General features: G+C 52.2%; 1 protein-coding gene across 6 annotated transcripts in view; it reads left to right on the top strand.

The window, feature by feature from the left end:
- The window catches only part of PTPRU (protein tyrosine phosphatase receptor type U), an 83,671-nt gene that overhangs the window by 40,171 nt on the left and 16,123 nt on the right, over positions 1-27,377 (top strand). For 2 of the 6 annotated variants that reach the window (XM_004266562.4, XM_049712182.1), the window contains exons 11-19: positions 222-324; positions 2,833-3,106; positions 3,890-3,926; positions 4,714-4,852; positions 9,001-9,030; positions 11,896-12,053; positions 22,394-22,584; positions 23,287-23,362; positions 23,854-23,930. In XM_004266562.4, coding sequence (XP_004266610.1) covers positions 222-324; positions 2,833-3,106; positions 3,890-3,926; positions 4,714-4,852; positions 9,001-9,030; positions 11,896-12,053; positions 22,394-22,584; positions 23,287-23,362; positions 23,854-23,930 — 1,085 coding nt within the window. Of the gene's footprint in view, positions 1-221; positions 325-2,832; positions 3,107-3,889; positions 3,927-4,713; positions 4,853-9,000; positions 9,031-11,895; positions 12,054-22,393; positions 22,585-23,286; positions 23,363-23,853; positions 23,931-25,672; positions 25,691-27,377 lie in introns of all 6 variants that reach the window. The other 4 variants (XM_004266564.4, XM_049712186.1, XM_033422355.2 and 1 more) reach the window with 3 other exon arrangements.

The raw sequence follows: 27,377 nt of genomic DNA, 5'->3' as shown, positions 1-27,377 counted from the left end.
GAGGTCAGGGGTCAGGGAGGATTAAATCAGAGGAGTCTAGAGACTATGATCGGTGGAATCCAAGGGCTGAGGTCAGGGGTCAGGGAAGCTCAGGTCAGAGGGAATAAGGAGGCAAAGGCTGAAGGGGAAGAGATCTGAGGACAGGGGTCAAGGAGGCTGGAGGCCTGACCTTCCTGGTCCAGTGGCCGGGCTCTGTGCTTATGTCCTGTCCCCTTCCCCAGCTCCCAGCTTTGATTATGCCGACATGCCGTCGCCGCTGGGGGAGTCTGAGAACACCATCACCGTGCTGCTGAGGCCGGCGCAGGGCCGCGGGGCGCCCATCAGGTGGGGACGCCTGCACGGAGGGGCGGGGGGTCAGGGCCATAGGGAAGAGGCCCCTCCTCTGACCCAGAGTCCCCACCCAGGCCAGCTAACCCTTGTCCTTCCTCAGTCTCACACTAAGGGTTCAGAGTGTCAGGAGGAGGACATTCTGTGATCCCGCGCAGGCAGGACGCCTGCAGCCACTCCCCTCTGAGGCCGCAGGGTGCCTGGTGGTGACTGTCATGAGATCTGTGGACAACATCCAGCCTGGAGAGGGGACTGCTCAGGCCTCTCCAGAGGGCCTCCTTCTGACACCTTGGAGAAGTGAACTCTGGGGGCCTTATTTTTCCCAGCAGTTTCCCTGGAGGATCCCATCCAGGGAGACACAGAGATGGGCTTTCTGGAAGGCTAGTGCAGCCAGCCAGATGGGGCCATCTCTCTGGAGTGGCCAAGAGCTTGGCCTCCTCACTTCTTTGCAGAGAAAGCTGATGCCATAGTGGCTGTTTCTGTTGGGGAGAAGGTGCTGGAGACAAGATGTGTGTGTGTGTGTGTGTGTGTGTGCGTGTGTGCACGTGTAGTGAAGACACGTGACGTGTGTGTGATGTGTGAGTGTGTATGTGAAAGAGAGTGAGCGTGTTTGTGGAATGTGTGCACATACTTCCTGTCAGCCAGACATCGTGTTAGGGACTTTACCTGCATGAGTCATGTTATCCTCGTGGCAGCCTGTGGAGTGGGTATTAGTACCCTTATTTTACATATCAGGAAACAGGCTCAGAGAGCCTGAATAATGAGCCCCCATGGCCACAGAGCTGGTAAACGATAGCGCTGGGATTTGGAAGCCAGGTTTGTCTGCAAAGCCTGTACCTTTCCTTGAAGTCACAGAGCCTCCCTGCCCCTCTGGTCCACCTCCTCCTACCATAAAGTTTCATGCACTGGGAGAGGGTGACAGCCTGCATTTGGGCATGGGAGTGTCCTCTTAAGCCCCCCAAGAAGGCAGTGGGTTTCCCAGGTGCCCTTGACACCCCCTCATTTCCTCACTCCTCCCCCCTTCCACTCTTTTCTCCTGCTTTGGCTCCCCTGTATTTGCCACTGCAAAGCCTGCCCTGGGCTGATTCCCAGACCCCAGGAAAAAGTCTGGGCATCTCAGGGGCATTTGGCATTTTGCAGGAGGCTCAGGGCCCTGTTGCCTCTGAATCTGGGAGGAGTTGGGAAACCAGCATCACCCTCTCCTTTCCTTTTCCCTTGGGGGATCCTGTGAGCAGGCCTGGTCGGCGTCTCTCAGGGATGATGATGGCAGGGCTGGGTCTGGGCGAGGGGTGGACCATGTGAGGGGGAGAGGCCTGATGGCTGTGCAACCTCGGGCACGTCCCTTCACCCCTCTGAGCCTCCCTTAGGTGCATCTTGGGGGTCATCCCGGATCAAGATGTGCTTCGTTCATGGCTAATGATTATCATCTCCTGGTGGGACTTCGGGCCAGGAGAGGCCTCACATCGGCCTGGGAAATGGAGGGTTGAGAAGGGCCTGGGCTGGTTAGTGATGGAATGAACCTGTCTGGCCCAAATCCCAGGGTGCTGGGGTGATTCCCTCCCAACTTGGAAGCTCAAAAGAAATAGCTGGAGAGCAAGGAAAAGGCATTTCTGCTTTGCCAGAGTGCAGGCTGTCAGTATGGGGTATCCCGTGCCAAGACGTGACCGAGGCCGGGACTGGAAATATTTAAATTTGTCAGCATTCATTTATTTACTCTTGGCTCTGTTCCACAGAGGATTTGGAGGAGTTCACAGCAAGGCCATTCAGTAAAGTGATGAAAATAAATAGAAACACACAAGTCGGGATCAGGAGACACAAATCAGAGGGAATACAGACCAGGGAACACAAATCAGCCATCAGGACCGGGAGATGGCAGGCTCAGAGTTGCAGTCTCGAGGCTGCCTCCGGGTTGGGAGGGTACTCGAGATGTAGGGTTAGTGTGACCTCGTTTGCCTGCTAAGTGACCAGCTCCCCCACTGGAGGGCAGTTCCAGGAAGCCTACATCCCCCAAGTGCCCGGCACAGGGCCCCATGTCTGAGCTTAGTAAACACTTTCTGGATGAGTGAATGCATCATGTCTTACTCGAATTTATTGTGGCCTAGAGGGACCTGTCGGGAACCTGGCTGGAGCCTGAGGCTTGGGGTTCCCAGGACCTGGAGGACTCATTGAGGAGTCAGGGTGGGGCTTTAGGGCGTGGTTCCCTTAAGCAGGGCTCACATTCTTTCAGCCTTAGTTACAGTAATAACAGCTGACAGGCACTGGCTGCTTGCTAAACTTGCCTCCTTCCTCACCTCTACCTTATGTAACAGTCCTGTAATCACTCCCATTTTACAGAGGAGGAAACTGAGGCCCAGGGAGCTTAAGTGACTTGCCCAGCTAGTAAGAGGCAGAGCTGAGATGAGCCCTCTCCTGGGCCTGACCCCAAAGCCCACGCCCTTAGCCACCAGATGGCTCTCCCTGTTCTCTGGCAACCGTGACCACTGCGCTTCCCCCCCCCATGGCCAGTGTGTACCAGGTTATTGTGGAGGAGGAGCGGCCGCGGAGACTCCGGCGGGAGCCAGGCGGCCAGGACTGCTTCCCAGTGCCGCTGACCTTCGATGCGGCGCTGGCCCGAGGCCTGGTGCACTACTTCGGGGCCGAACTGGCGGCCAGCAGTCTGCCTGAGGCCATGCCCTTCACCGTGGGTGACAACCATACCTATCGTGGCTTCTGGAACCCACCGCTTGAGCCCAGGAAGGCCTACCTCATCTACTTCCAGGCAACAAGCCACCTGAAGGGGGTGAGGGGCCGGCCGGGGTGGTGGCGGGGCCGGCTGGGGGGCAGGATTGGTGACACCTTGAAGCAGGCTGCTACAGAGGCCAGAGACCCACCCCCACCAGGCCCTACCCCCGTCCTGATCCCGCCCCCGCTGATGAGCCTTGCCCTCCGATAGCTCCTCCCACTACCAGCCCCGCCCACTCACCTGAGCCCCTCCCTCCTAACCCCAGCCAGCTTCTCTCCAGCAGTACCCCCTTCTTGAACCGTTTTTCCCTAGACTCTTTTCTATCCAAGCTCCCAGCCTGGTCCCTGCTGCCCCCTGAGGCCCTGGTCTTCTATCTCAGGCTCCTCTCTCTCCAGAGGGGGTCCATCTCAGGTTCCCACTTTCACCAGACCTTGAGGAGGCCTGGGACCCGCCTCCTCCCTGAAGCCCCGCCCTTCTCCAGGCTCCTCCCTCCTCGGGTCGCTCCTTCCCAGGCCGCCGCCCTCCTAAGCAGACCCCTGGATCTAGGCCCCACCCTCATTTCTGAGCGCCTCCCCCAACCAGCCCTCTTCCCATGCTGTTTCTTTCTGTTTCCACCCATCTCATTCCCCTTTCCTAAGGCATTACCCTATTGCAGGCTCCTTCCCTCTTGGCTCCTCCCTCCCTGATTCCCCCCAGACCCTCTTGCCAGGTCGGGTGTCTTTAGTAACAGTCCACGCCAGAAAAGCCCTGACCAGGCCCAAGACACGCTGTCTAAGATTCCCTCTGGGGAGGGTCAGGTCTTGACTTCAGCGGTGCTGAGACCCCCATCTGTGCCTCCAGGAGACCCGGCTGAATTGCATCCGCATTGCCAGGAAAGGTAAGTCCCCCTGGGTTCAGTCCTTCAGTAGCGGGTTTCTTACTTGGGCTCTGGGGAGGTGGACCCTGGGTTCCCAGGCCTGTGGGAGCAGAGGAGGGTGGTCCGGCAGGCTTGGGGGTCAGGAAACATCTCCCTTTCTTGCTCCCTATGTGCCCCACCTCAAGGTCTCCTTCTTCCAGACTGGGCAGTAGGGACAAACCCTCATCCTGCCATGGTCACAGAAGGGGCCTTGGCAGGGGCCTGGAGGAGGGTGAGCCATTATGGTCGGGCCACGGGGGTGGTGGGTACTGGACACTGAGGTCTGTATCTTCCCCCTTTCCTATGGTGGGGAGAAGTGGGGACAGCGTGGACCCTGTGGTGTAGGGATTGTCCCTGCTCCCAGATGGGGAATGTGGTTGGTTCCCCATCCTGAGATGCCCTAACCATGCCCTGGGTACATAGTTCTCTCCCCCCATTGCCTCCCAGGAGGGCAAAAAGGTGGGGTCTGAAGGCCCCACACATCCTCCATCTCCCGTCCACTGAAGGACGGGGAGGATTTGAGGAGGCAGAGAGGTGAAGGGAGCTAATATCCCTGATAGGGGCACAGGGCACGTAAAGCCTCTGCCACGGGAATGCGGAAGGTGTGAGGGATGATGAGGAGAAGGGTTTGATTGAAAGGTGGGACATGTGCTGAGGATGAGGGGCAGATGTTTATTCCTTGGGGCTTAAGGTGGTCCGGGTTTATTCCTTGGGGCTTAAGGTGGTCCTGATCTCCCCTCTGATCTTTTTTCTGCTTTGTTCTTCCCAGCTGCCTGCAAGGAAAGCAAACAGCCCCTGGAGGTGTCCCAGAGGTCGGAGGAGATGGGGCTCATCCTGGGCATCTGTGCAGGGGGACTTGCCGTCCTCATCCTCCTCCTGGGGGCCATTATTATTATCATCCGAAAGGGGTGAGTGAGGCCGGTGCCCTGGCCCACCCTAGGCTTCTCTCCGTCAGATGCCTGGTGAGCAGAGAGGAGGCTGGGGGCTGGTCAGGCAGTCGCCTGGCGGGTGTGTGGAGGGCTGCCAGCCTGGGCATCAGGCCTGTGGATGGACCCAAGCCGGGTTGGGGGAAGCCCGAGACTCTGCAAATGGAGCTGCCCTAGAGTGGCTTGGCTGGAGCCCAGTTCTAGCTGGTGCCGGGTGCCACTGTCCAGGCAAGGGCACTCACTGCCGGCTGCCAAGGAGCCGTGCTGGGCGTGGGCACCGCCCTCCTGTGCCTGCTGGGCTGTTCTGATGGGGATGGTGTGGAGGTAACCTGACTTGGAATCGTCAGCTCCCCGAAGGTCTTCGGCTCTCTTGTCTGCCCTAAGCACGGGGTTGTGGTGTCGATCCTGAGGTGGGGGCAGGGCTCACTCCACTTCAAAGCAAGGACCCTCTGCGCTTCTCAGGCCCCACCTTCTCTTGGGCTCTGCTTGCCCTGGACTCTGTTACTGTTGATCCTTGAGGAGTCCTCCTGGGCCCATGACTCAGAGGAGACCTCCTTCCTGCCTGTGCCATCTCCTGGGCCTCAAAGGTCCAGTCCTTGTGTTTGTGAGGGATGCATTTTCCCAGTGCATTTTGCAGTGGGCAGAGTGAATCCCAGCATATCTTAGAATACAGAATTTACAATTTTGGAGTTTTAGCAATCCAGGATTTGAGATTCTGAGAATCTCAGAATTTAGAATTACAGAGGCTCAGAGCCCAGAAACTGAGGGCTGCCATGTAGCTCAAGGACGTCTAGTCTAGTGGTTTTCCAGTCTTTCAAAAGCAGCAGAACCCATCTTCAAAACACCAAATAAACCTCTCCTGGGAGCTCAGTATATGGAGCAGCTGAAGGCTGAGCCTCGGGTTGGAGCAGGTGGGAGCTTCTGAGACCCCTTTGCCCTCCCTCCCCACCCCACCGCATTCCCTGCCAGGCAGCCCCAGGACACTGTGGTTCAAGCCCCTAATTGAGGGATGGAGATGCTGAGGCCCAGAAGGGACATGGACCTGCCCAAGGTCACCCAGGGAGCCAGAGGCAGAGCCTGCTCCACCTCCTCCCCGCCTGGGCTCTGCCTTCTGTAGCCCTTGCTGCTGCCAGGCTGGGCACACATGGGTGTGTTGGCTCTGGGTCTCTGGGATGCCAGGAGCAGATAAGCGGGATCCAGGGAGATGAGGGAGAACTGGCCAGGGCCCCCTTGCCTGAGGCCAGGCAATGATAGGAGAAAAACTCTCCTAGAGAGTCTGGGGTTGGGGCATGCCACCGATGGGGTGGCGTGGGGATGTCCAGTCCAGAATGCTGGGCTCTGATTTTTCCCTTCCCGTAGTCCCTGTACAGATTCCTGAGACAAAATATTTTAAACTATCATTTAATGAATATTACTCTGTGCCAGGAGTTCTATACACATCAGCCATTAGAACAGGAGTTATCGAGCACCTCTGGGACTCAGAATACATCAGAGAATTTTTCCTTGTTGGATCCTGGCCCACGAAGCAGGTCTAAGTCCCTTAGACAGGTCAGGAAACTATCATTCAGCGACTTGGCCATGTCACTTGGCTAAGTGGCAGGTCCTGACTGAACCCAGGCCTGACTGCAAAGCCCATCCTCCTCACGGCTGGGCATGTGAAGGGCCTCACCACAACTGGCACACAGTAGGTTCCTGTAAGAGGCAAGGCCCTGGGGGCTGGGTAGTGGTGCAGATAGAGAGGGCTGTAAGGGAGGGGTCAGATCTTGCGGGTTGCAGGTGGTATTTGAGGCTCTAGAAATTTACCCTCAAGGGAAGATTGACAATGTAGGGGATGTTACCCACCCCTGCAGAGAGAGCGCCAGGCTCAGGAGAGGATGGGTCAGAGATGCTGCCAGAGCCTCACTAGGAAACCCTCCACTTTATGCAGCTGCTACTGGAAGCCTCTAGGATCCACCCCACCCCTCACCCCCTGCCCCTCCTTAGGTCCTCTAAAAGCCATTTGGTCCCATTCTGTAGCACCTCACTGCATCCCCCGACTCCTGCCCGACCTTCAGGGTCCACTGTGCTCCTGAGGGCTCCCCTGGTCTGCATTGTGGGGCGCCATGGGACAGAGCAGCTCTGGCAGGGATGGGGGTGTTCAGATGTAATGGACAGATTAGGAGGTTGCGGAGGGAGGGCAGCTCCCAATTAGCCCCCGTGTACCCTGGTCCGCCCTGCGGACAGTGAGGCTGGATGCACCTGCCCTGGGGAACTCGGGGGTGCCCCTGGCCGGTTGGATCCCTTGGTTCCGCTTCCAGAGACCCTCCCCACATCCCTTTGCAGCCCTCCCCGCCCCGCCCCCCCCAACCCCCGGCACTTCATTCACGGCTTGCAGCGCTTTGCTCAGTATTTCTCTTCCCTGCTGGACTGAGAGCTTGCATGGGGGTGGAGGAAGTTCTGTCTTGTTGCTGTGTGTCCCCAGGGTCTGGCCCAGGGGACTTGGGTCCTCCTGAACCGCCCCCGCCAACCCAGCAGGAGGAGGGGGCAGGGAAGGGCTGAGCGCGTGCTGCCGTGGGGAGATTATTATTAACCTCACTTGTTTAGAGGAGGAAATGGAAGCTCATAAAGGTGGAGTTCTTTTATTTATTTTTCCTCATTTACTGATTACTCAATTCAATAAAATATCTCGGGAATATAATGTGCTGGGCACTGTCCTGGGCCCTGGGGATCCAGTGGTGGCAAACGCGACCAAGATGCTGTCCTCCTGTGCTTTGTGGTTATAAGCGGGGGGCCTGGCATTAAACTAGAAAAAGCACAAATGCGTAATTACAAATTGTGAAAAGACCAGGGTGTCGGGGTGGGGGGCAGAGAGAGGGTAAAGGGGGACGTAATGTAGTTGGTGACTGTGGGGGACTCCTTAGGGAAGGCTCTTTTAAAGTCATGATATTTCAGCTGATACCAGAAGAACACCACTCCTTCAGCCCCTCCCCCCTCCCCTCAGGGCCTCTGTGAACAGCTCAGGGCCCTGGACCCCTCCTCTGTCCCTGGGGTGGGTGACATGCTGTGTGACCTCGAGCCAATCTCCTGCCCTGGCTGGGCCTCAGTCTTCCCCTCCGCTCTCCTTCCCTTCCCTCCCCCATGATGGGTGACGTGGGGCCGGTGAGTGGAGGACCCTGGAGGGGGCCTGGACGGGGCCGCAGGGGGAGCTGGCTCTGGGGGCAGGGTCCTGGGCCTGCTCTGGACTCTCGCCGACCCCCAAGAGCCCCAGGCAGACCGTGACTCTCCAGGACTGGCTTCCCCACCTGGGAGCTGGGAATCAGACCTGCCCCCACTCCTCGCTGCTGGTACCTGGCGGTCAGGTCAGGGCTCTTGAGACCCCTGTGCTCTGGGTGCCCGTGAGGGGGTGACTCGGCTCCTTTCATGGACCCCACACCCAGGGGCAGTCTGGGTGGGTGACGAGGCCACAGTGTCCCCTGCCCTGGCCACTTGTTCCCTCCCAGGCACAGGTGCGTGCAGAGGGCTGTCCCGTCAGGGGCAGAGGGACCTGCAGGGGTGGGCGGCACGGGGACCGCAGTGGGGACTGTCTGCAGGGGAGAGTGCGGCAGTTACCTTGAGTGTGTGAGTGGGGGTGTCCGTGTGTGTGAGCGCAGGCATCTGTGTGTGAGCGTGTGTTTGTGTATGTACCTGTGTGTGTCAGTGTGTGTGTTTGAATACATGTGTACGAGTGTCTGCATGTGTAAATATCTGTGTTTGTAAGTGCATGAGTGTGTCATTGTGTTTCTATGTATGAGCGTGTGTATCCAGATGAGTGTGTCTGCATATGTGAGTGTGCAGTGCGTTTCTCTTTGTGAACGCATGTGTGTATGACTGTGTGTGAAAGCTCTGCTTCCCTCCAGGCCCTTTCCCCACCTCCTTCTCACTCCAGCAGTGGGCTTGGGGAAGGTTCTAGAAGGGACCTTGGGTCCTGGTCCTCAGAGACTGAGCCCGGCCAGCCCTTGGGTCAAGGAAGGCCCTTCTGACCTGTCGGTTCCCGGCCAACCCCGTCCCCGGCACGGAAAGCACCAGGCCCCTCCCTGCTGGGGGTGCTGCCCTGGGCCCGGCCTGGGGAAGGACCGTGGCCCACCTGTGCTGTTCTCTTTGCACGCTGCCAGGAGAGACCACTATGCCTACTCCTACTACCCGTAAGTAGCGCACCCGCCTCAGAGCCCCGCCCCTCCTGGGGAGCCCCTGCCCCCACCCCGGCCTGGCCTGGCATCAGCCCCTCCTCCACGGCCACCCTGTCTCTGAGCTTCCCTCCTCTGCTCTGTCTCTCCTCTCCCTGTTGTCCTCCTGCGTGGAGGTCAGGAGAGCTGGCTTTGTGGTCAGGGTCTCAGGTTCAGACCTGGCTCTGCTGAGCCACCCCAGGCAAGTCACTCGACCTCCCTGAGCCTCTGTGTCCTCTCGCCCCCGAGGCAGCCCCTTGTGTCTTGAGCCACTCCTGCTGGGTGGGACCTCCTGACGTCAGACCGCAGTCCGCGTCCAGGAAGGTCCTCACCCGGGTCCCACTCTGGATCCACAGCTCTGTGCATGTGTGTGGGGCAGACAGATGGCAGCTCTCCACACGGTGCACGCCGCTCCCAGGGTGCCACCAGCCCTTCTCCAGCTGGTGACCCCAGCTCCTCAGACCCACCATTTCCTGGGCACCTCCCCTGGGCTCAGTTCTTCACACAGAATTCGCACAACAACCCTGAGAAGAGGCACTGTGATCACCCCATTTTACTGATGAGGAAACTGAGGCTCAGGGAGGTTAAGGGACTCCTCAGAGGCCACAGGACAGGCAGAGCTGGGGTTACAACCCAGGCCCCGTCGGACTCCACGGTCTGTCCATGCTGCTCTGTTTCCTGCCTCTGTGATCGCTGACCCTGCAAGCCTTCCAGAACATTCCCCTTACCTGTGCTTGTCCCTGCCTTGCACAGCAGGCTCAGGTGGCCCAGGGCCAGCCCAGAGGATGGTGGTCTCTCACCTCCTCCCTGGACCCTCTTCTTGCATCGAAGTCACCCACCATCACACTGGCTTTTCCAGCAGCCACACCCCCATCAACTCACGTGGAGCCTCCAGCTCGGCTTTTCCAGGAGCTGCTGACAAGGCAGCTCGCCCTCCCTCTCTACTTTGCAGCTAATTTTGAACCTAATGCAGAACTTTTCCAAGTGTCCATGTTACGTGGCATCTGCTTGATCTCACCCTGAGATGGGCTGGAGGCCTCAGTGCGAGGTGTCCCTCCTGGCTGTGTCTGTGGAGCTGGTTGGTTGGTGTTTCAGGTTCTTCTTCCAAGTGGACCAGGAGGTCTGGGTGGGACCAGAGCCCTGGGGTACACCCCTGCAGACCTTCTAGGCTGGTATCCATGGTGACAGGCCCTCCTTGGGCACCATTGTTCAGCCAGCTTGACAGGCTGTCCTCTGTCTTCCCTGTGGTTGCTGGTGTCTGACCTGTCCCTCCCTCCGTCTCCTTCCCTCTCTCTCTCCCCTTGTCATTGTCCCTTTACTCTCCTCGTCCTCTGTCAGTCCTCTTGCCTCTTCTCCCTCCTCACCTCCCTTCCTCCTCCACCTTCTCTCTTATGTTGATGGTCAAGGTCACAGCCACAGAGGCTTCTTCTCACCTGCCCCCAAAGGGGTCTTTGGCTCTGCCCTGGGCCACAGTGAGGGTGATGCCCAGAGCCCGCGGGTGGGGCTGGGAGCTGGAGGCCTGGGCCTGCTGAGCCATCTCTTGTCCAGACTGGGAAGGCCGCACCCACCGCAGTGCACGGCAGCACTGGTCCCCAGCGTGGACACAGAGCCATCTTAGCACAGGAAGGACGTCGAGGTCCTGGCAGGAGGGGCACCCAGAGGTCATCCTGTCCCCCTTGGGCCCCAGGCGGCTCTTGAGCCAGGAGGGGCTGAGTGGAGTTTGCCTGTTTGTCTGGGGGAATCCCTGCACTGGCCTCTTCATCTCCATGGATGACCAGTGTCCCTGAGCCCGCGTGACCCGGAAGTCCTCTCTCAGGTCTGCCCCACACCCTGCACTCTGTAGGGCCTAGAGGTGAACGGCTCTCTCGTCCCGAGCCTTCCCTGTGATTGGGCCCTGGCTCTTCTCCAGTCTCAGCGCAGGTCCCAAGTCCTTTCCCTTTGCCCGCTGCGCAGCCCCTCGGTCTTGGAGCTGTGGCCCTTGCCTCCCCACCCCGTCCTCCCTCCCACTTTCCTCCGAGTTCCCTGGGGTCACAAATGGCCATCCTCATCTGTAAAGCTGGGCTGCAGGCCTGGGCTGTGTGGCCCCTGCCCAGGGGCTCTCCAGAAGCTCTGCCCTCTCGGGAGGGGCCGGGGCCTCTCGCCTTCTCTCTCTGCTGCTGCTGGTGGCTGGATGGACTGGTGGGCAGTGACGGGAATAGGGACCCTGCGTGGATTTCTTTACAAGTCTGGTGTGGCCTGTGGTGCAACCATCCTGGGGGTTCTGGGGGGTAAGAAGAAGTCATGGTTGGAGTCATTCTGTGCCCAGTGAAAACTTATGAGACTGACCGAGTACTAGCGAGACTCTGCCATGAAGGAGTGTAGTCCAACCCCACTGCAGGAGGAAGAGTTCCCAGGGCAGCTGTGTGGTGAGGACGGAGGAAGGAAGGTTACCTACGGGCCTTGCTGGGGCTGGAGCTGGGACAGGCGTCTCCCTTGTTTGGGGTGCAGTGACTGTCTGCCGTGACACCAGAATAGTCACCCGGAGTGACTTTCCTCCCCTTTCCCGAGCCCTCGGGGCCAGTGAGAGTTAGGAGGCAGATCCCAGCCTGAGGCCGCTGGTGTTCCATCCCTTGCTGTCAGCAAAGGTCCCCAGGACAGGGACCCTGCCCAGGCCCTCTTGGGGGAGGCAGCAGCTCACCGGGTCTGGTGGGCAAAGGATGGAGGCAGAGCCCCCTCAGCATCCAGAGATGCTTCTAGACTGGCTCCTGGCCTCAAGGCCCCCTGACTGCCAGACTTCCCCATCCACCTCTGGCTGCTGTCCTGCCCAGCTGAGCACCCATGTCTCCCATCAACCTTCCTCTGCAGGAAGCCAGTGAACATGACCAAGGCCACGGTCAACTACCGCCAGGAGAAGACCCACATGATGAGTGCCGTGGACCGGAGCTTCACGGACCAGAGCACCTTGCAGGAGGATGAGCGGCTGGGCCTCTCCTTCATGGACGGCCATGGCTACAGCCCCCGGGGTGAGTGCCCGGCCCTTCCCCGTGGCCCCCAGGCACTCCTCCCCCAGACTTCTGAGCCAACAGCCCAGAGCCCCACATCAGATGATTCTGTAACACCCCGAACCAACAGTACTAAGCATCCTGCTGGGTACCAGCACTGGCCCTGGGAACACAGAGAAGGCACAGGTATTATCTTTGTACTGGAGGAGCTTTAAGAAAATTGAGGACTTAGACACAGATTCATCCAAGAGGAGTGCGAGTTCACAAGTTAATTGTGGGAAGAGTTCTGGGGACTCAGAGGAGGGAGCGCTGCTGTGGGATCAGAACAGTCTCTTTCCTGCTGTGTGAGAGGAAGTGCTTGGGAGTCAGACCTCACTTTGCATCTCAGATCCCCTTAGGTGCATGACCTGGGGCAAGTGGCTTAATCTCTCTGGATGTCTGCTTCCTCATGTATAAAATGAGGGTAAAGATAATCTCTGCTGGTAGGGCTGCTGGAAGACTAAATAAGAGAATGTGTGCACATCATTTAGTGCTGTACCTGGCCTGCAGGGAGAGTATAGTGAGTCAGCTGTATATGCTAGGAACTCGTCATAAATTGCTTCATCACATGTCTTTTTATTCTACTTAGTGCTGATTTGGACAAAAAATAACATTTATGAAAATCATAAAGTCATAATAATACACCAAACACCGGTGAACCCCGCTGGTGAATTTGAACGTCATCTGGGTGCCCCTTCCATATCCCCTACCTCCCTCTTACGTGTAAATATTCCCCTGAAATTTATGTTTATAACTTTCTTGCCTTTTGGGGAGTAATTTTACCATATGTGCATGTGTCCCCAAACAGTGCATTATATAATTTTGCTCGTTTTCGAGCTTGATAGAAATGAAATTGCTCTCTATTTTTCAACACAACACCATGTTTCCAGTATTTACCCAGGTGGAAGTTTTGCTGTAGTTCATTTATTTTCTCTGATGTATAGCTTTCCACTGTATGAATATATCACAATTTATTTCTTCATTCTGGCATCCATAGGCATTTGATTTGTTCCTAGTTTTCTTGTTATTACAAACGAGGCTGCTGTGAACATTCTTAAATGGATCTCCAGATGCACCTGCACAGCAGATTCTGGAAGTAGAACTGCTGGATTATAAAGTATGTACTTGTGCTGCTTTATAAAACAGCGTCAAATTGTTTTCCAAAGTGTCTTTGCCTGTGTTCACTCCGAGCAGCAGGGTGTAAGTTTCCATTGCTCCACATCAAGATCAAAATTTGCCAGGCTTCTTCACTTTTGTCAAACTAGTTTGTATAAGATGGTAATTCTCTATAGTCTTAATTTACATTTCTCTGATTACTAGCGAGGTTGAATATATTTGCAAATCATCATTGGCCATTCAGGTTTCTTCTTCCATAAAATGCCTGTTCATGTCTTTTACCTAATTTTCTGTTCGGTTTTCTGTTGCTATCTTAGTGGTTTTTAGGAGTTCTTTATATATTTGGGATGAGACTCATTTGTCCCTTATGAATTGCAAATATCTTCTCCCAATTTGTGGCTCATCTTTGCAGGTTATTTATAGTATCTTTGGATGAACAGATTTTTATTTCAATTCAGTCAAGTTCATCAATCTTTTCCTTTTTGATTTCTATTTTTTGTGCTTGCTTAAAGAATTCTTCCTTATGTAAGGTCGTAAGATATTTTTTACTTTTTTCTAAAACTTTTACTATTTTGCATTTCACATTTAAATCTTTATCCATCTGTAGTTAATTTTTGTATGTGATATGAATTAAGGATTTTATTTTTCCTATAGGGAAAACCAACGGTCCCAGAATGGGGTATTATGGTTCATATTTTCACCACTGATTTGCAGTGCCACCCTTATCATATGTCACATTCCCATACATATACGCATTGTGTTTTGGCTCCCTATTCTCTTTCATCGGCCCGTTTGGTGATTCCTGTACCAATAGCAAACTAGCTATCTAGGTCTTGATTTTTGACACGTCAAGCCCTCCCAACTTAGTTCTTCATCAAGGGTGTCTTGGCTCTATTTGCGCTCATTCTCTTTCTTACAGATTTTAGAATCATCTTCGCAAGTTCCTTGGAAAACCTTGTTGGATGAATTTGCTTTGACTCTTTGGATCAGTTTTCATTGTGTAAAACTGAAACTCTGTATCCATTAAACGCCCCTTTCCCTACCTTCTCAGCCCCTGGCAACCGCCATTCTACTTTCTGTCTCTATGACTTTGATTACTCTATCTCATATCAAGTGGAATCATACGGTACTTGTCTTTAGGGACTGGCTTATTTCCATTAGCATAATGTACTCAAGGTTCATCCATGTCGTAGCATCTTTCAGAATTGACTTTGTTTTCTTAAGTGTTTTTTAAAACTGCTTTTTACAAAATATTTTATTTATTTATTAAAAAAAAATTGGGGGCCACGCCGCACAGCATGTGGGATCTTTAGTCACCCAACCAGGGATCGAATCCGTACCCCCTGCAGTGGAAGCACAGAGTCCTAACCACTGGACCGCCGGGGAATTCCCAGAGTTGCCTTTCTTTTTAAGGCTGAATAATATTTCATTGTATGTATACACATACTTTTCTTATCCGTTTGTCTGTTGATGGACACTTGGGTTGCTTCCATGTTTTAGCTCTTGTGAATAATGCTACTATGAACATGGGTGTATACAAATATCTCTTTGGGGCCCTGCTTTCAATACTTTTGGGTATATACCCAGAAATGGAATTGCTGGATCGTATAGTAGTTCTATTTTTAATTTTTCGAGGAACTGCCATACTGCTTTCCACAGTGGATGCACCATTTTACATTCCCACCAATAGTGTACAAGGGTTCCAGGTTTCCCCACATCCTTGCCAGCACTTGTTTTCTGTTCAAGACAGTTTTTTTTATAGCAGCCATCGTAATGGATGTGAGATGGTATCTCATAGTTCTGATTTGCATTTCCCTAATGCTGAATGATGTGATGTTGCGCATCTTTTCATGTGTTTATTGGCCATTTGTGTATTTTATCTGGAGAATTTTTGAATTGGGTTGTTTGTCCTTTTGTTGTTGAGTTTTAGGATTTCTGTATATATTCTGGATATTAATCCTTATCAGATGAACAATTTACAAATACTTTATCTCATAGTGTGGGTTGCCTTTTTACTCTGCAGATAGTGTTTTTTGATGAACAAATGTTTACGTTTTTTTGTAGTCCATTTTGTCTTTTTTCCTCTTTTGTTGCTTATGCCTTTGGTGTCATAGCCCAGAAATCCTTGCCAAATCTGATGTCATGAAACGTTTGCCCTATGTTTTCTTCTAAGAGTTTTATAGTTTTGGGTCTTACATTTAGGTCTTTAGTCTTTTTTGAGTTAAGTTTTGTGTATGGTGTTAGATAAGGGTCCAACTTCATTCTTTTGCATATGGATGTCCAGTTTTCCCAGCATAAATGGTATTGATACATTTTTAGAATATCATGTTTCTAAGTATTGGTCATATAGAGAAATGCAGTTGATTTTTATATGTATAGATGTTGATCTTATAAACATACACCTTGATAAACTCTTTTTTTTATTGAAGTATAGTTGGTTTAGTTTCAGGTATATAATATAGTGATTTGATATTTTTATAGATTATACACCATACAAAGTTATTACAATATTATTGACTATATTCCCTGTGCTGTATATTATATCCCTGTGACTACTTTATTTTATCACTGATAGCTTGTACCTCTTAATCCTCTTCATCTGTTTTGCCCATCCTCCCACCCATCTCCCCTCGGGCAGCCACTAATTTGTTCTCCATATCTGTGAGTCTGTTTCTGTTTTGTTATATTTGTCTATTTGTTTGGCTTTTTAGATTCTACACATAAGTGAAAACATACAATATTTGTCTTTCTCTGTCTGATTTATTTCACTAAGCATAATACCCTCCAGGTCCATCCATGTTGTCACAAATGGCAAGATTTCATTCTTTTTTATGGCTGAGTAATATTCCATTGTGTGTGTATATATATATATATATATATATATATATATATATATATATGTATATACACCATATCTTCTTTACCTATTCATCTGTCATTGGACACTTAGGTTGCTTCCATATCTTGGCTATTATAAATAGTGCTGCAAAGAACATTGAGGTGCATATCTCTTTTTGAACTAGTGTTTTCATTTTCTTTGGGTAAATATTCAGAAGTGGAATTGTTGGGTCATACGGTAGTTCTATTTTAAAGTTTTTGCAGAACCTCTGCACTGTTTTCTATAGTGACTACACCAATTTACATTCCTACCAACAGTGCACGAGGCTTCCCTTTTCTCCACATCCTCACCAACATTTGTTATTTCTTGCCTTTTTGAGGATGGCCATCCTGATGGGTGTGAGATGATATCTCACTGTGGTTTTGATTTGTATTTCCCTGATGATGAGTGATGTTGAACATCTTTTCATGTGCCTGTTGGCCATCTGCATGTCTTCTTTGGAAAAATGCCTAAGTCTTTAAGGCATTTTGAGTTTATTTTTAAATATGGTATGAGAAAATGGTCTAGTTTCATTATTTTACTTGTAGTTGTCCAGTTTTCCCAGTACCACTTGTTGAAGAGACTGTCTTTTCCCCATTGTATATTCTTGCCTCTTTGTCATAGATTAATAAACCATATGTATGTAGGTTTATTTCTGGACTCTCTATTCTGTTCCATTGAGCTATATGTCTGCTTTTGTGCCAGTACCATACTGTTTTGATTACTGTAGCTTTGTAGTATAGTTTGAAGTCAGGGTGCTTGATACCTCCAGCTTTGTTCTTCTTTCTCAAATTTCTTTGGCTATTCAGGGTCTAAACTTTCTGATTAATTCTAATTTGTCTGTAGAATCATTCAGATTTCCTGAGTACAAAGGATCTGTGAATATTGACAGTTCTGTTTCTTATTTCTCGTTTCTTATCCTTTTTTTCCTTATCTTTCTGCATGGCACTGGCTGGAACCTCAAACGGAAGTGGTTATAGCAGAAATCATTGTCTTGTTTTCCTGGTTTTAAAAGAAATGCTTCTAACATTAAAACAGCGAGAATGAAGTTTGCCATAGGTTTTTGGAGGAAATGCCTTATCAGATTAACAAAATTTCTTTCAGTTTTTAGTTCGCTAAGAGATTTTATTTTAAATGGGCATTAAACTTAGCAAATGCTTTTTTTTCTGGATTTACTATGATGCCATATTTTTTTCCTTTAGTTTGTTAGTGAGGTGAGTGACATTTTTAGATTTTCTAATGTTAAAATAACCTTCAATTCCTGGGGTAAATTCAACTTGGTCATCATGCATAATTTTTTTAATGAATTATTGGATTCAGTATAATTATAATACTGTTCAAGATTCTAAAGTTGTATTTCTGAATGGGATTGGCCTATAATTTTTCTTTTTTTATACTGTCTTTGTCTGGTTTCTGGTATCAAGATTCTGTTTGTCTTATAAAATGCATTGAGGGCTTCCCTGGTGGTGCAGTGGTTGGGAGTCTGCCTGCCGATGCAGGGGACGTGGGTTCGTGCCCCGGTCCGGGAGGATCCCACGTGCCGCGGGGTGGCTGGGCCCGTGGGTCGTGGCTGCTGGGCCTGCGCGTCTGGGGCCTGCGCGTCCGGAGCCTGTGCTCCGCAGTGGGAGAGGCCGCAACGGTGGGAGGCCCGCGTACCGAGAAAAAAAAAAAAAGCATTGAGGGCTCTTCTCTTTTTTCCTTATCATGGGAGATTGGAGTAATTGACTCCTTGAAAGTTTGGTGGAATTCACCTGTGAATTAATCTTTTTTTTTGTTTGTTTTCTTTATGGAAACATTTTAAACTTTTAATTCAATCTATTTAAAGGGGTAAAGGACTATTTAAGCTTTCTGTTTTTTTCAAGACACTTTTAGTAAGTTATAGTTGTCTAGGAATGTGTCCATTTCATTTATGTTTTCAAATTCATTGACATGCATTTATGCATCACGTTCTCTTTGTGACCTCCCTCATTAAATTTACACACACAGTAGTAGCTGTTATCAACCCTTCATCTTACAAATGAGGAAACAGAGACCCAGAGAGGAGAATCACTTGTCCAGATCAAGCAGAAGGTGGCAGAGTCAGGATTTAAATTCAGCTCTTTCTGAATTGCAAATTGCTGTTTCTGCTGTATCATGCTGGGCATAGAGGACCGGGTGGGATTTGGACCGGCAGAGATGGGAAGGAAAAGGCAAATGTGCGTGAAGAACAGCATGTGTAAATGCATGGAGGCGGGCACAGAGGACGACGTGGAGAGGTGTGCTTGGGCTGAAAACTCAAGTGGGTGCTGGGGGGAGTGGGAGGTGAAGGTGGTGTGGGCACATGCCTTGCTGCTGAGTCTTACGGAGAGATGCAGTGAGCCAGGAAACACGGGTTCTGCTCCCAAGGAACTCACTGACTAGTTGGGGAGATGAGATTGACCCAGGGAAGTCCACACTAGGCTAATTGCCAGGGGGTAGTGGGGACAGTGAGTGCTGCCATAGTCTTGAGAAGATACACCTTTGGGCAGGGGAGGTCAGGGTTCGGCTGAGATGGGTAAGATTTGACTGATGGTGAGGAGGGCGGGGCCCCTGAAGGCAGGATGCAGGACAAGGGGAAGGTGTGACGGCTGGGAAGCTCAAGGTGTATTCAGGAGACTGGAGCTCAGTCTCAAGGCTTCTCTCTCTTTCTTTATGCCCCATGCTGGTCTAGCCGCCACGTCCTTCTTTTCTTTCCAAACAGTGGCGGCCAGAGTTTTGTGGTTTAGAACAGAAAGCCATGTTGATTTTGATGTATCCTCAATATGGAAGTTTTAAATAGGGGCTTCCCATGCTGAGTAAATGTTGAGCTGGGGTGTTCCCAAGATGTTGGAACGTGCCCCCTTCGACTCTGATCTTGCCTATGAAAACCCTCAAACCCTCTGGGCCCTGTCCATCCGGAGCTCTTGACCTGTGTGGGAACCAGTGGGTTCCGGCCAAATGGTTCGTCAAATAAGTGCCCCTTATTTGACACCACAAATGCCCCTTTATCAGGGAGAGGAAAACAGAGAAAGACAACAGGATCCCAGAGTCAGTTGGGCCTGGGTTTGAATCCTGATGCTTCCACTTAAGGAGCAGGTAACTTAACCCTTCTGGGCCTCAGTTTCCTTGTTTAATAGGGGGGATAACAATAGCACCTACTTCATAGGGATATTCTAAGGATTGAATGACTTAAGAATCATGCTAGGCATATGAAAGCACTCGGTATGTTAGATATTGTTAGCTATTATTACAGACTGTGTTTCTTTAAAGTTATTTGCTAATTGCAGATAGTGAAGGAAAAATATAATATGCTGCTAGATTGTATAACCGGTGGCCTGTCTTCATCTGAGGGTGGATGGGAATCGGGGAAAGTGCCCATCTTTGAGGAAAGTCTGAGGATCTCCATTTTCAAATGAGGAAACTGAGGTCCAGAGAGGTCAAGCGGCTTGAGTCAGAATTCAAATTCAGGTTTCTCCGACTGCACACCCAGTGTTCTTTCCTCTGGGCCTCAGCCCTCGCCGCAAAACATCAACTGTCCAGTGGTTACTCCCCCAAATTGTCCGACAATCATAATGGAGCTGGAGAGAGCCTGGGAGAGCCCCTGAGTGGTGACCTTGAAGCTGATAACTGGCTCTTACCTTCCTGCCTCTCTTCCTCCCTTTCAGGAGCTTCCAGCTGTGGGCAAGCTGGTTCTCGGGGTATGTGTGTGTATGGGAGAGGTGGGGTGGGGGGAGCGGTGTGTGTGTGTGTTTGTGTGTGTGTGTGTGTGAGCGTGAGTGAAATCCCATGGTAATTCATGGGTGAGAAGAGCAAGGACCTGTCTTCTCTGGGCCCCAGGAAATGGAGGGTCTTCTTGGCAGCATCATTGTTCATCGTCCTTTGTCTTCGGGTGCTCTTATTTGTAGAACATCTTGTGTTGCTCTCGGGCTCAGCTGGAAGCCGCCCAGCTTTGCTTCTGGCTTCCTGTCTGGACCCCAAGCAAGTGGGATTTTTTGCTTGTCTTCACCCATTGCAAGATGGTTCCATGCCTACTTGTGAGGCTGTATCAGGGCTTCCAAGCCTTCAAGATCTCTGGGATGAGCTGTTGGATTCTGCAGCCAGAGAGCTCTCTATGGAGCCGTTGGCATGGTTTCCACGAAGAACACTTAGGACCCCTTCGTCTCTGAGTTCTTTGAGCCAGCAGAAATCTTCTTTTCTTGAAACCTTTGTGCTTGTCTTGTGTGTTTGTGGTAGATGGTCTTTAGGATTGTCAGGTCCTGGACCAAGATCCTAGGGTGGAGAAGGACCAAGACAGAAAGACCACCTCTTGTCAAACAGCTGCCCTGGCTTTCTGGGACTCCAGAGGTTCCTGCCTTTCCTGGAAGCTCCTGATCATGTCAACAGCGCCATCTGCAGGTGCCCATGTGCCAGGCACTGGGCTGGGTGTTTCATACACATTATCTTATTGAATATTTACATCATCATCTTGGAGAGTAACAGTTTTAATCTTCATTTGTCATATGAAAAGGGAAATTTCTGGAGAGTAATTAATATCCCCAAGGTCACATGCAGAGTTGGGATTTGATCTGAGGCCTGTCTGACTTCAGAGCGTGTCTCTTAATCACCATATTACACTGTGTTCCCCTGAGGATGTTTCATGAAACAAGCTTTCCGTGGTGAAAGAGGGAGGTGAAACATTGCTGTTTTCCTCCATCTCTTGGAGATTTAAAATACACACTAACTTGTTGGAAGCCCTGAGAGGTTTAACAGGGAAAAAAACACCTACTTATTTTTGTTTAAAACAATTTCACAGACTCCTTTAAAACGTAGAACCCCTCCTCATCCTCCTTCTCTTCTTTATAATGGAATACCGTTGAGTCATCTGGCACAACCAGTATTTTCTGGAACACACCTGGACAACCACTACATTAGGCAAATCTCTCCTCTTTGGGTCTCAGTTTCCCTATCTGAAAAACTAAGGGTTTGGCGCATTGGACCACGAATGTGTAACTGGCACATGACTTGCCCTCCAGCTGTAAGCAGCTAGAAATCTGGATAAAATACGTGAAACAGTTGTTTTCAGACATCGGGTACCAGGCACCTCATGACTGTGATTCCCGAGAGAAGAGAAACACACGAGGTGAGCCTTGCCTGGCATCACCTTTCTACTTGGAGGTAGTTTTCAAACCTCAGCACAGGAAGGGGAACCCAAGCTGGGCCTGCAGTCTCCCTTATTTGAAGAGGCAGAGATTGGACTTCGGGGAAGTGGAGCTGCACAGAGGAGGGGGGTGGTGGTGTCCGTCCCGGTGCTGCATTCATTCTGTCTGTTAGTCATGACTAGGAATTAGAGGCCAGGCACCAGCCAGAGAAGGCTCCCCAAGGAGGGTCATTTTAGCTGAGACCTGAAGGATGAATATGAGTTCACCAGGCATAAAGGGGGGAGTGTTTGAAGCAGAGGAAAAGCATGTGTGAAGGCACAGGGCAGGGACAGGGCTGGCATCTAGGCCCTGCTGGGCAGAGATCAGCGGTGAGACACGCGGAGAATGAGCCCCTGCACCTCTCCCAGGCCAGGAGAAGGGAATGAGTGTGTGGGAGTGAGTGTTGGAAGGTGGGTGTGGCTGGGCAGGACTGTTTTCTCAATCCCAGGACCTGATCTAAGGACCAGGGTGGGATGTCCTTGGGGATGCTGACCAGGAGAGCCAGGAAGTGGGTGGTCTGGAGGGAGAGGATAGTTTCCTGGGGCACGTGGAACACTGTGAACCTCTCCGCCTCTTCCCCACTGGCTGAGCCTACGCACAGGCTGACAATGGAAATGCTTATGCAGGAGAAACGCCTCTATTCAGGTGCTTCCCGTTAATCTGCAGAAGGGGTGGCAGCAGCAGCTAGTTTTGGGACTTGCTTGTCTTTGAATGGGGGTAATTGCTGGGAGTTGTCAATGTTCCAGATTGTTCCCTGGAAGAGGGGAAGGAAGGAGGGATGTCATGGGCTCTGCTGAGCACTTCCCCCTGCAGGCAGCACGTGAAGTCACAGAGGGGTGGGCCCTGCAGGGGAGCCCAGGAGGGTGAGGGGACCACGGGATCACAGCAGGCAGGGCCAAACCAGAAGGGCCCTGCGAGTTCATATGAACCAATCCCCTCAGTTTACAGATGGGAAAACTGAGATGCAGCAGGGAAGGGGCCACCCAGGGTCACACAGGGTGGGCCCAGCCAGCTGCTTGGCTCCAGCAAACAGCCCAGGCGTCCTCCATGCTGGCCGTGCTCCCTTCCCTCCCTCGGCCCCCTGAGTCCATCTGGGGTTCCCCAGGCTGGGGCCCGTGTGTATCAGAAACCCCTTTCCCTTTCTCTGACTACAGGAGACCAGCGCAGTGGTGGGGTCACTGAGGCCAGCAGCCTCCTGGGGGGCTCACCGCGGCGTCCGTGTGGCCGGAAGGGCTCCCCGTACCACACGGGGCAGCTGCATCCCGCGGTGCGTGTGGCCGACCTCTTGCAGCACATCAACCAGATGAAGACGGCCGAGGGCTACGGCTTCAAGCAGGAGTATGAGGTGCACGGCCCCAGTCCAGCCAGGACCCCTCGCCAGGGCCTTGCCTGGTTGCTCCTCCCTGTGGACCCTGGCAGCCCACAGCCCAGCCCTGGATGGACCCATGCTCTGACAGTCCCCAAATTCAACCTAATGTTTTGACCTTGACCTTGATCCTAACCTCAGACTGACCTGGTTTCTAACTCTCATCCTAACCCTGACTTGAAAACTGATCTTGAATCTTATCTCAGTCTCCATCTGGACCCTGCCGGGATCCTTATTCTATTCCTGATATGAACCTGACCACCAACACTGACCCTGACCTCCAACCTAAATCCCAGTCTAACTTTGACCCTGACTCTCATCCTAAGCTCTGTTTGGACTCTGACTTGAATCCCATCCTACCTCCATCTGGACTTCATTTGACCCTCACCTTTACCTTCTTCCCAGCTCAAACCTGGATTTGCCCTAAACCTGACCCTCATTCTAAAATGTCTCTGAACTCTAACCCTCTTTTCCCCTCTTTTCTCTCTTCCCCCTACACAGCTTGGTATTGAACTTAGTCCCTCACTTACAAAGGAATTTACAGTGACTTTATTTCAGGCCCCAAGTTTAACCCTGACCCTGGCCCTTGTCGTGGTCCCACTCCCATCCTCTTGAGGGGATAGGGCTCTTATGAGAGAGGGGCTTCCCTCCCTCACTAACTACCACTTTCCCTTCTGGCAGAGCTTTTTTGAAGGCTGGGATGCTACAAAGAAGAAGGACAAGGTCAAGGGTGGCCGGCAGGAGCCCATGCCTGCCTGTGAGTCCTGGGGGAGGGCCTGGGGTCTGGGGCCGTGGGTGGGATGGAACAGGAAGCAGCAGAACAGAAGCGTGAGCCGTTTAGTGAGGGCCTGTCTCATGCCAAGCTGTGTGCTGAGCGTCACACTTGTTACCTCACTTCGTCCTCTCAGTAACCCTGTGAAGTGGATGTGGTAGAACCCCCACTTTACAGATAAGGAAACCGAGGCTTGGGAGGTTAAGCCCCCTGCCCAAGGTCACACAGCTCATACACTTGTGTGAGCAGCACAGGACCTCAGGCCTTCTTGATGCTGCAGTGCAGACACTAACCACTGGCCTGCCCTGCCTCCAGCAGTACCAAGGGCCTGCTCGTTGGTCCTGAGCCTCTAGGTTCCCTGGCTGACCTGCCTGTGCCCCACCTCCGGCCTCCAGGAAGCTTCCCCCACTGCCTCAGCTCTGGGCTCCCCCGTTCAGCCCCTGCCCACCCCATGGCCACCTGCTCTGTGTTTCCAGATGATCGGCACCGAGTGAAGCTGCACCCGATGCTGGGAGACCCTGATGCCGACTACATTAATGCCAACTACATAGACGTGAGTGCCTCGCCCCGTCACCTCTGCTGACCGGCCCTGCCCGCTCCAGGCTCACGGTCCAGGCAGGGCGGGACCTGTCAGGGAACAAACGGGGGTTCGTGTGGCTGGGTTCTGAGTGCCCCCACCTCCTGCAGTCAGTGCCACGGAGCTCAGCCGAGGGGAGGAGAGGGTGGGCGGCAGCTGTCGGGAGGGCTTCCTGCAGGCCAGAGTTGGCCTGAGAGATGGGGGATGGGGATGGTGGAGGGGAGTGTCAGTGAGGCAGCATGGAGGGAAGAGGGCAGACAGCTAGGCCTAGATATGAGGAAGGATCCCCTCTTGGTGAGGGGCCAAGAGCCTGGGGGTGGGATTCTGGTGATACACAGCGAGGCTGAAGGCGGACAGGGGCTGCGCTGAAGGCCACGAATGGCAAGGTGAGGAATTTGGCCTTTTCCCTAGGGGCACCAGGGAGTCATTAAAAGTGTTTACCCATGATCAGAGTGGTACTGTAAGAATAATAACTCAGGTTTATTGACCATGTACTGTGTGCCAAGCACTGTGCTAAGCACTTTATACCAAATAATTAACTTCATATAATCCCTGCAACCACCCTATGCAGTAGTTAGCATTGTGTGGCCTCACTTAACAGGTGAGGAAACTGGGGCTCAGAGAGGTGAAGCTACTTTTCTCAGGTCACACAGCTAGGGAGTGGTAAAGAAGGGATTCATATCTCAGCCTGTCAGGGTCTCCAAAGCCTTTGCTGCTAACCATGAGACTGTCCTGCCAGCCACAGCAGCAACTGCTCGGGCTGAACCAGAGGGAGGGGCCAGAGACAGGGCAGGCAGCCAGGGGGCCTGAGCTTGAGTGTGAAGGAGAGGTGATGAGTCTGCTCCCCAAGTGTGGATGAGGGTGAGACAGGACAGGCCCAGGAGTCGGACCCTGATCGGACTCCCTGACCTGCAGCGAGCCAAGTTTGGTAGAGAGTCATTTATTCACTTGTCAGCTATGTTTTGAGCACCTACTGTGTGCCAGGCATTGTGCTGGGCACCAGGGATACAACAGCGAGCAAGCAGACACAGTCCCTGCTTCCCGTGAACATATAGATTCGAGCTGGGGGGACACATAAGCGTGCAAGTAAAATAAATTCAGACTGGACGGAAAAGCACAGGCCAGAAAAGAGGAATGACTTCCTCAGCGTCACACAGCAAGGTGGTGGTAGTGCCAGGGTTAGCTGTGGCCGGCTGCATGGAAGCAGAGGGCTTGTGCTGGCCCTGGGTGGCTGGAGAGGGAAGGGAAGGGTGGCCCAGGTAGGAGCAGCATGACCGGCTGGAGGTGGAGGAGGCAGGTATCTGGGAGCGGGGGAGTCAGGGACTCTGGAGGTGACCTTTCCTTTCCTTTGTCTTCATTCCCTCCTGGTGACCAGATGCGCTACCCCATATTTCCCAGAATTCCTTGCCTTCTCCCCCACCTCCCATCCTCTCCCCTGGCTGGGCTGTGGGGCCGGGCCTGGCCTCGCCTCTCAGACTTGGGCAGTTTTGGTGACAGGGGCCTTGCCTCGGTCTCCTCAAGGTCCTCCTCGGCTTCACCTTGGGCCCCGGCAGGGACCTGCCCCTCCCCCTCTCTTGCCCAGCCCTCGCATCTCTGCTCTGCCGCCCCTGCTGGCATCACCCATTCTGGCCACTCCTGTGCTCCGTCCACCTCCATCTGCCTCTGGCCTAATATCTGTCTCTTTTGCTTTGTACTGTTCCCTCACTGGAATCATTAAGATTCGGATAAACCGTGAAGTAAGTATCTCTCTCCCCATCTCCTCCTCCTCCTGTCTGTCCGACTGGCTATGTCTCAGACGCTCTCACAGTCTCTGGCTGTCTCTCTCTCTGTCTCTGTCCTCCTTCCCCTCCACCCGTGCACCCAACACCAACCGTCCGCTTCAGGGACCGCCCAGGGCTGAAGATTCGACACGATCCCTGTTTAAACCATTCCCTTCATCTCCTCTGCCCTGAGATGGGCCAGCAGTGTTGGGGTGCCTCCAGGTGCCTCCCCAGGCTCTGTTCTTCACCGGCTATCACCTCTGTCACCCTTGTCCCGGGCTCCCCATGGCTGATGAATCCTCACTAGCCGCACCTTTTGCAGGCCTGGGAGGGGTGCAATGGGAGGAGCTGCCCTGGGTACCGCGTTTCCGCTGCTTGGGGGTCAGGGCCTTCCAGGAAGCAAGGATGGCCCTGGGCAGTCCCCTTAATACTAGTTTCCCTGGTGTTCAAATCCCTTTGTGATCAGTTTGCTTGAAACTCAACCCTCGCTACTTTGCCCTCAATGTAGCCCTAATTTGAATGTTTTATCTTGGGGGAGCAGTATGGGTATTTTATTTTCAAAAATTGTGCTGTGTTTGGGCCTTTTAAGAATTAAAAAAACCCCAATTCATCTAGCAATCCTCTGATTTGTCTTTTAATACATATTATTTTCGTAATAGTTGATGCCCGATGGGATTGTTTTCTTTTTTGGGTACTTCGTCTGTTTTATCTCCTTTTTTCTTTTACAAATATATTTCTTGCTTTTTTTATGATTGCAAAAATACAATTCATCGTTAGACTTTCAGACAGCACGGAGATACCTAATGTATAAAGTGTAAGGTCCCGGCTGTCGCATCTGCTGGAGATGACAGTTGTCCCAGATGTGCTTCTAGACACCCTCTGCCTAAACTGTTTGTTTAAACAGTTCATTTGTAAAGTTCCTAAACTTAAGTGGAATATTAGGCCCACAGAAGGCAGTGGACGTACTCAGCCCTAGCGCCCCCCTTCGGAGGTGATGAATATAGGTCGTTGTATCAATACTTTACGTCTCGATCTCCACAAAACACACTGCTCATTTAGTTATTGTCAGACTGTTATGAAACGCGCCGAGGAGACTTGGCTTAATTAATCTTCAAATGTCCATTAACAAGAGTGTCATTGGCTGAGCACCTGCTCTGTGCCAGGCACATCATGCCGTCCTTACCACACTCTGCAAGGTTGGGACCTGCATTTGGCAGACGAGAAAACTGAGGCTTAGAAATGTTGAGTGGCTGACTCATGGCCCCACGGCTCTGGATCAGCTCAAACCCATCCTGAGCCCTCCACCCTCACACGAGACCCTGGATCTCTCCCTTCGGGGGCATCGGGGTGCCCTGGGGTCTTGCCCACCGTGCAAGTCGTCAGTCTCCCAGCTCCACCCACTCAGAGACGCCAGGGAAGGGTGGGTGTCTGCCACTCAGAGGCGCCAGGGAGGGGTGGGAGCAGGCCCCTAGGACATGCTGATGGCCCGGAGTGTGAAGACCTCTGCTCGCGAATCCTGGTCTCTAAAGTGGGTGTGCTCAAGGTGTCTCCTTATCTTCCTTTAACATCTGATCATTTAAAACTTTCCATTTCACTGTCCTCTGTGTGATATAATTGTGTAATACATGTATGCAATTCAAAAGTTAATATGCAGGTATTGAAG

Source organism: Orcinus orca, chromosome 1, assembly GCF_937001465.1.
Source record: "Orcinus orca chromosome 1, mOrcOrc1.1, whole genome shotgun sequence".
Taxonomy (NCBI): domain Eukaryota; kingdom Metazoa; phylum Chordata; class Mammalia; order Artiodactyla; family Delphinidae; genus Orcinus; species Orcinus orca.
This window is presented reverse-complemented; position numbering and strand designations above follow the sequence as displayed.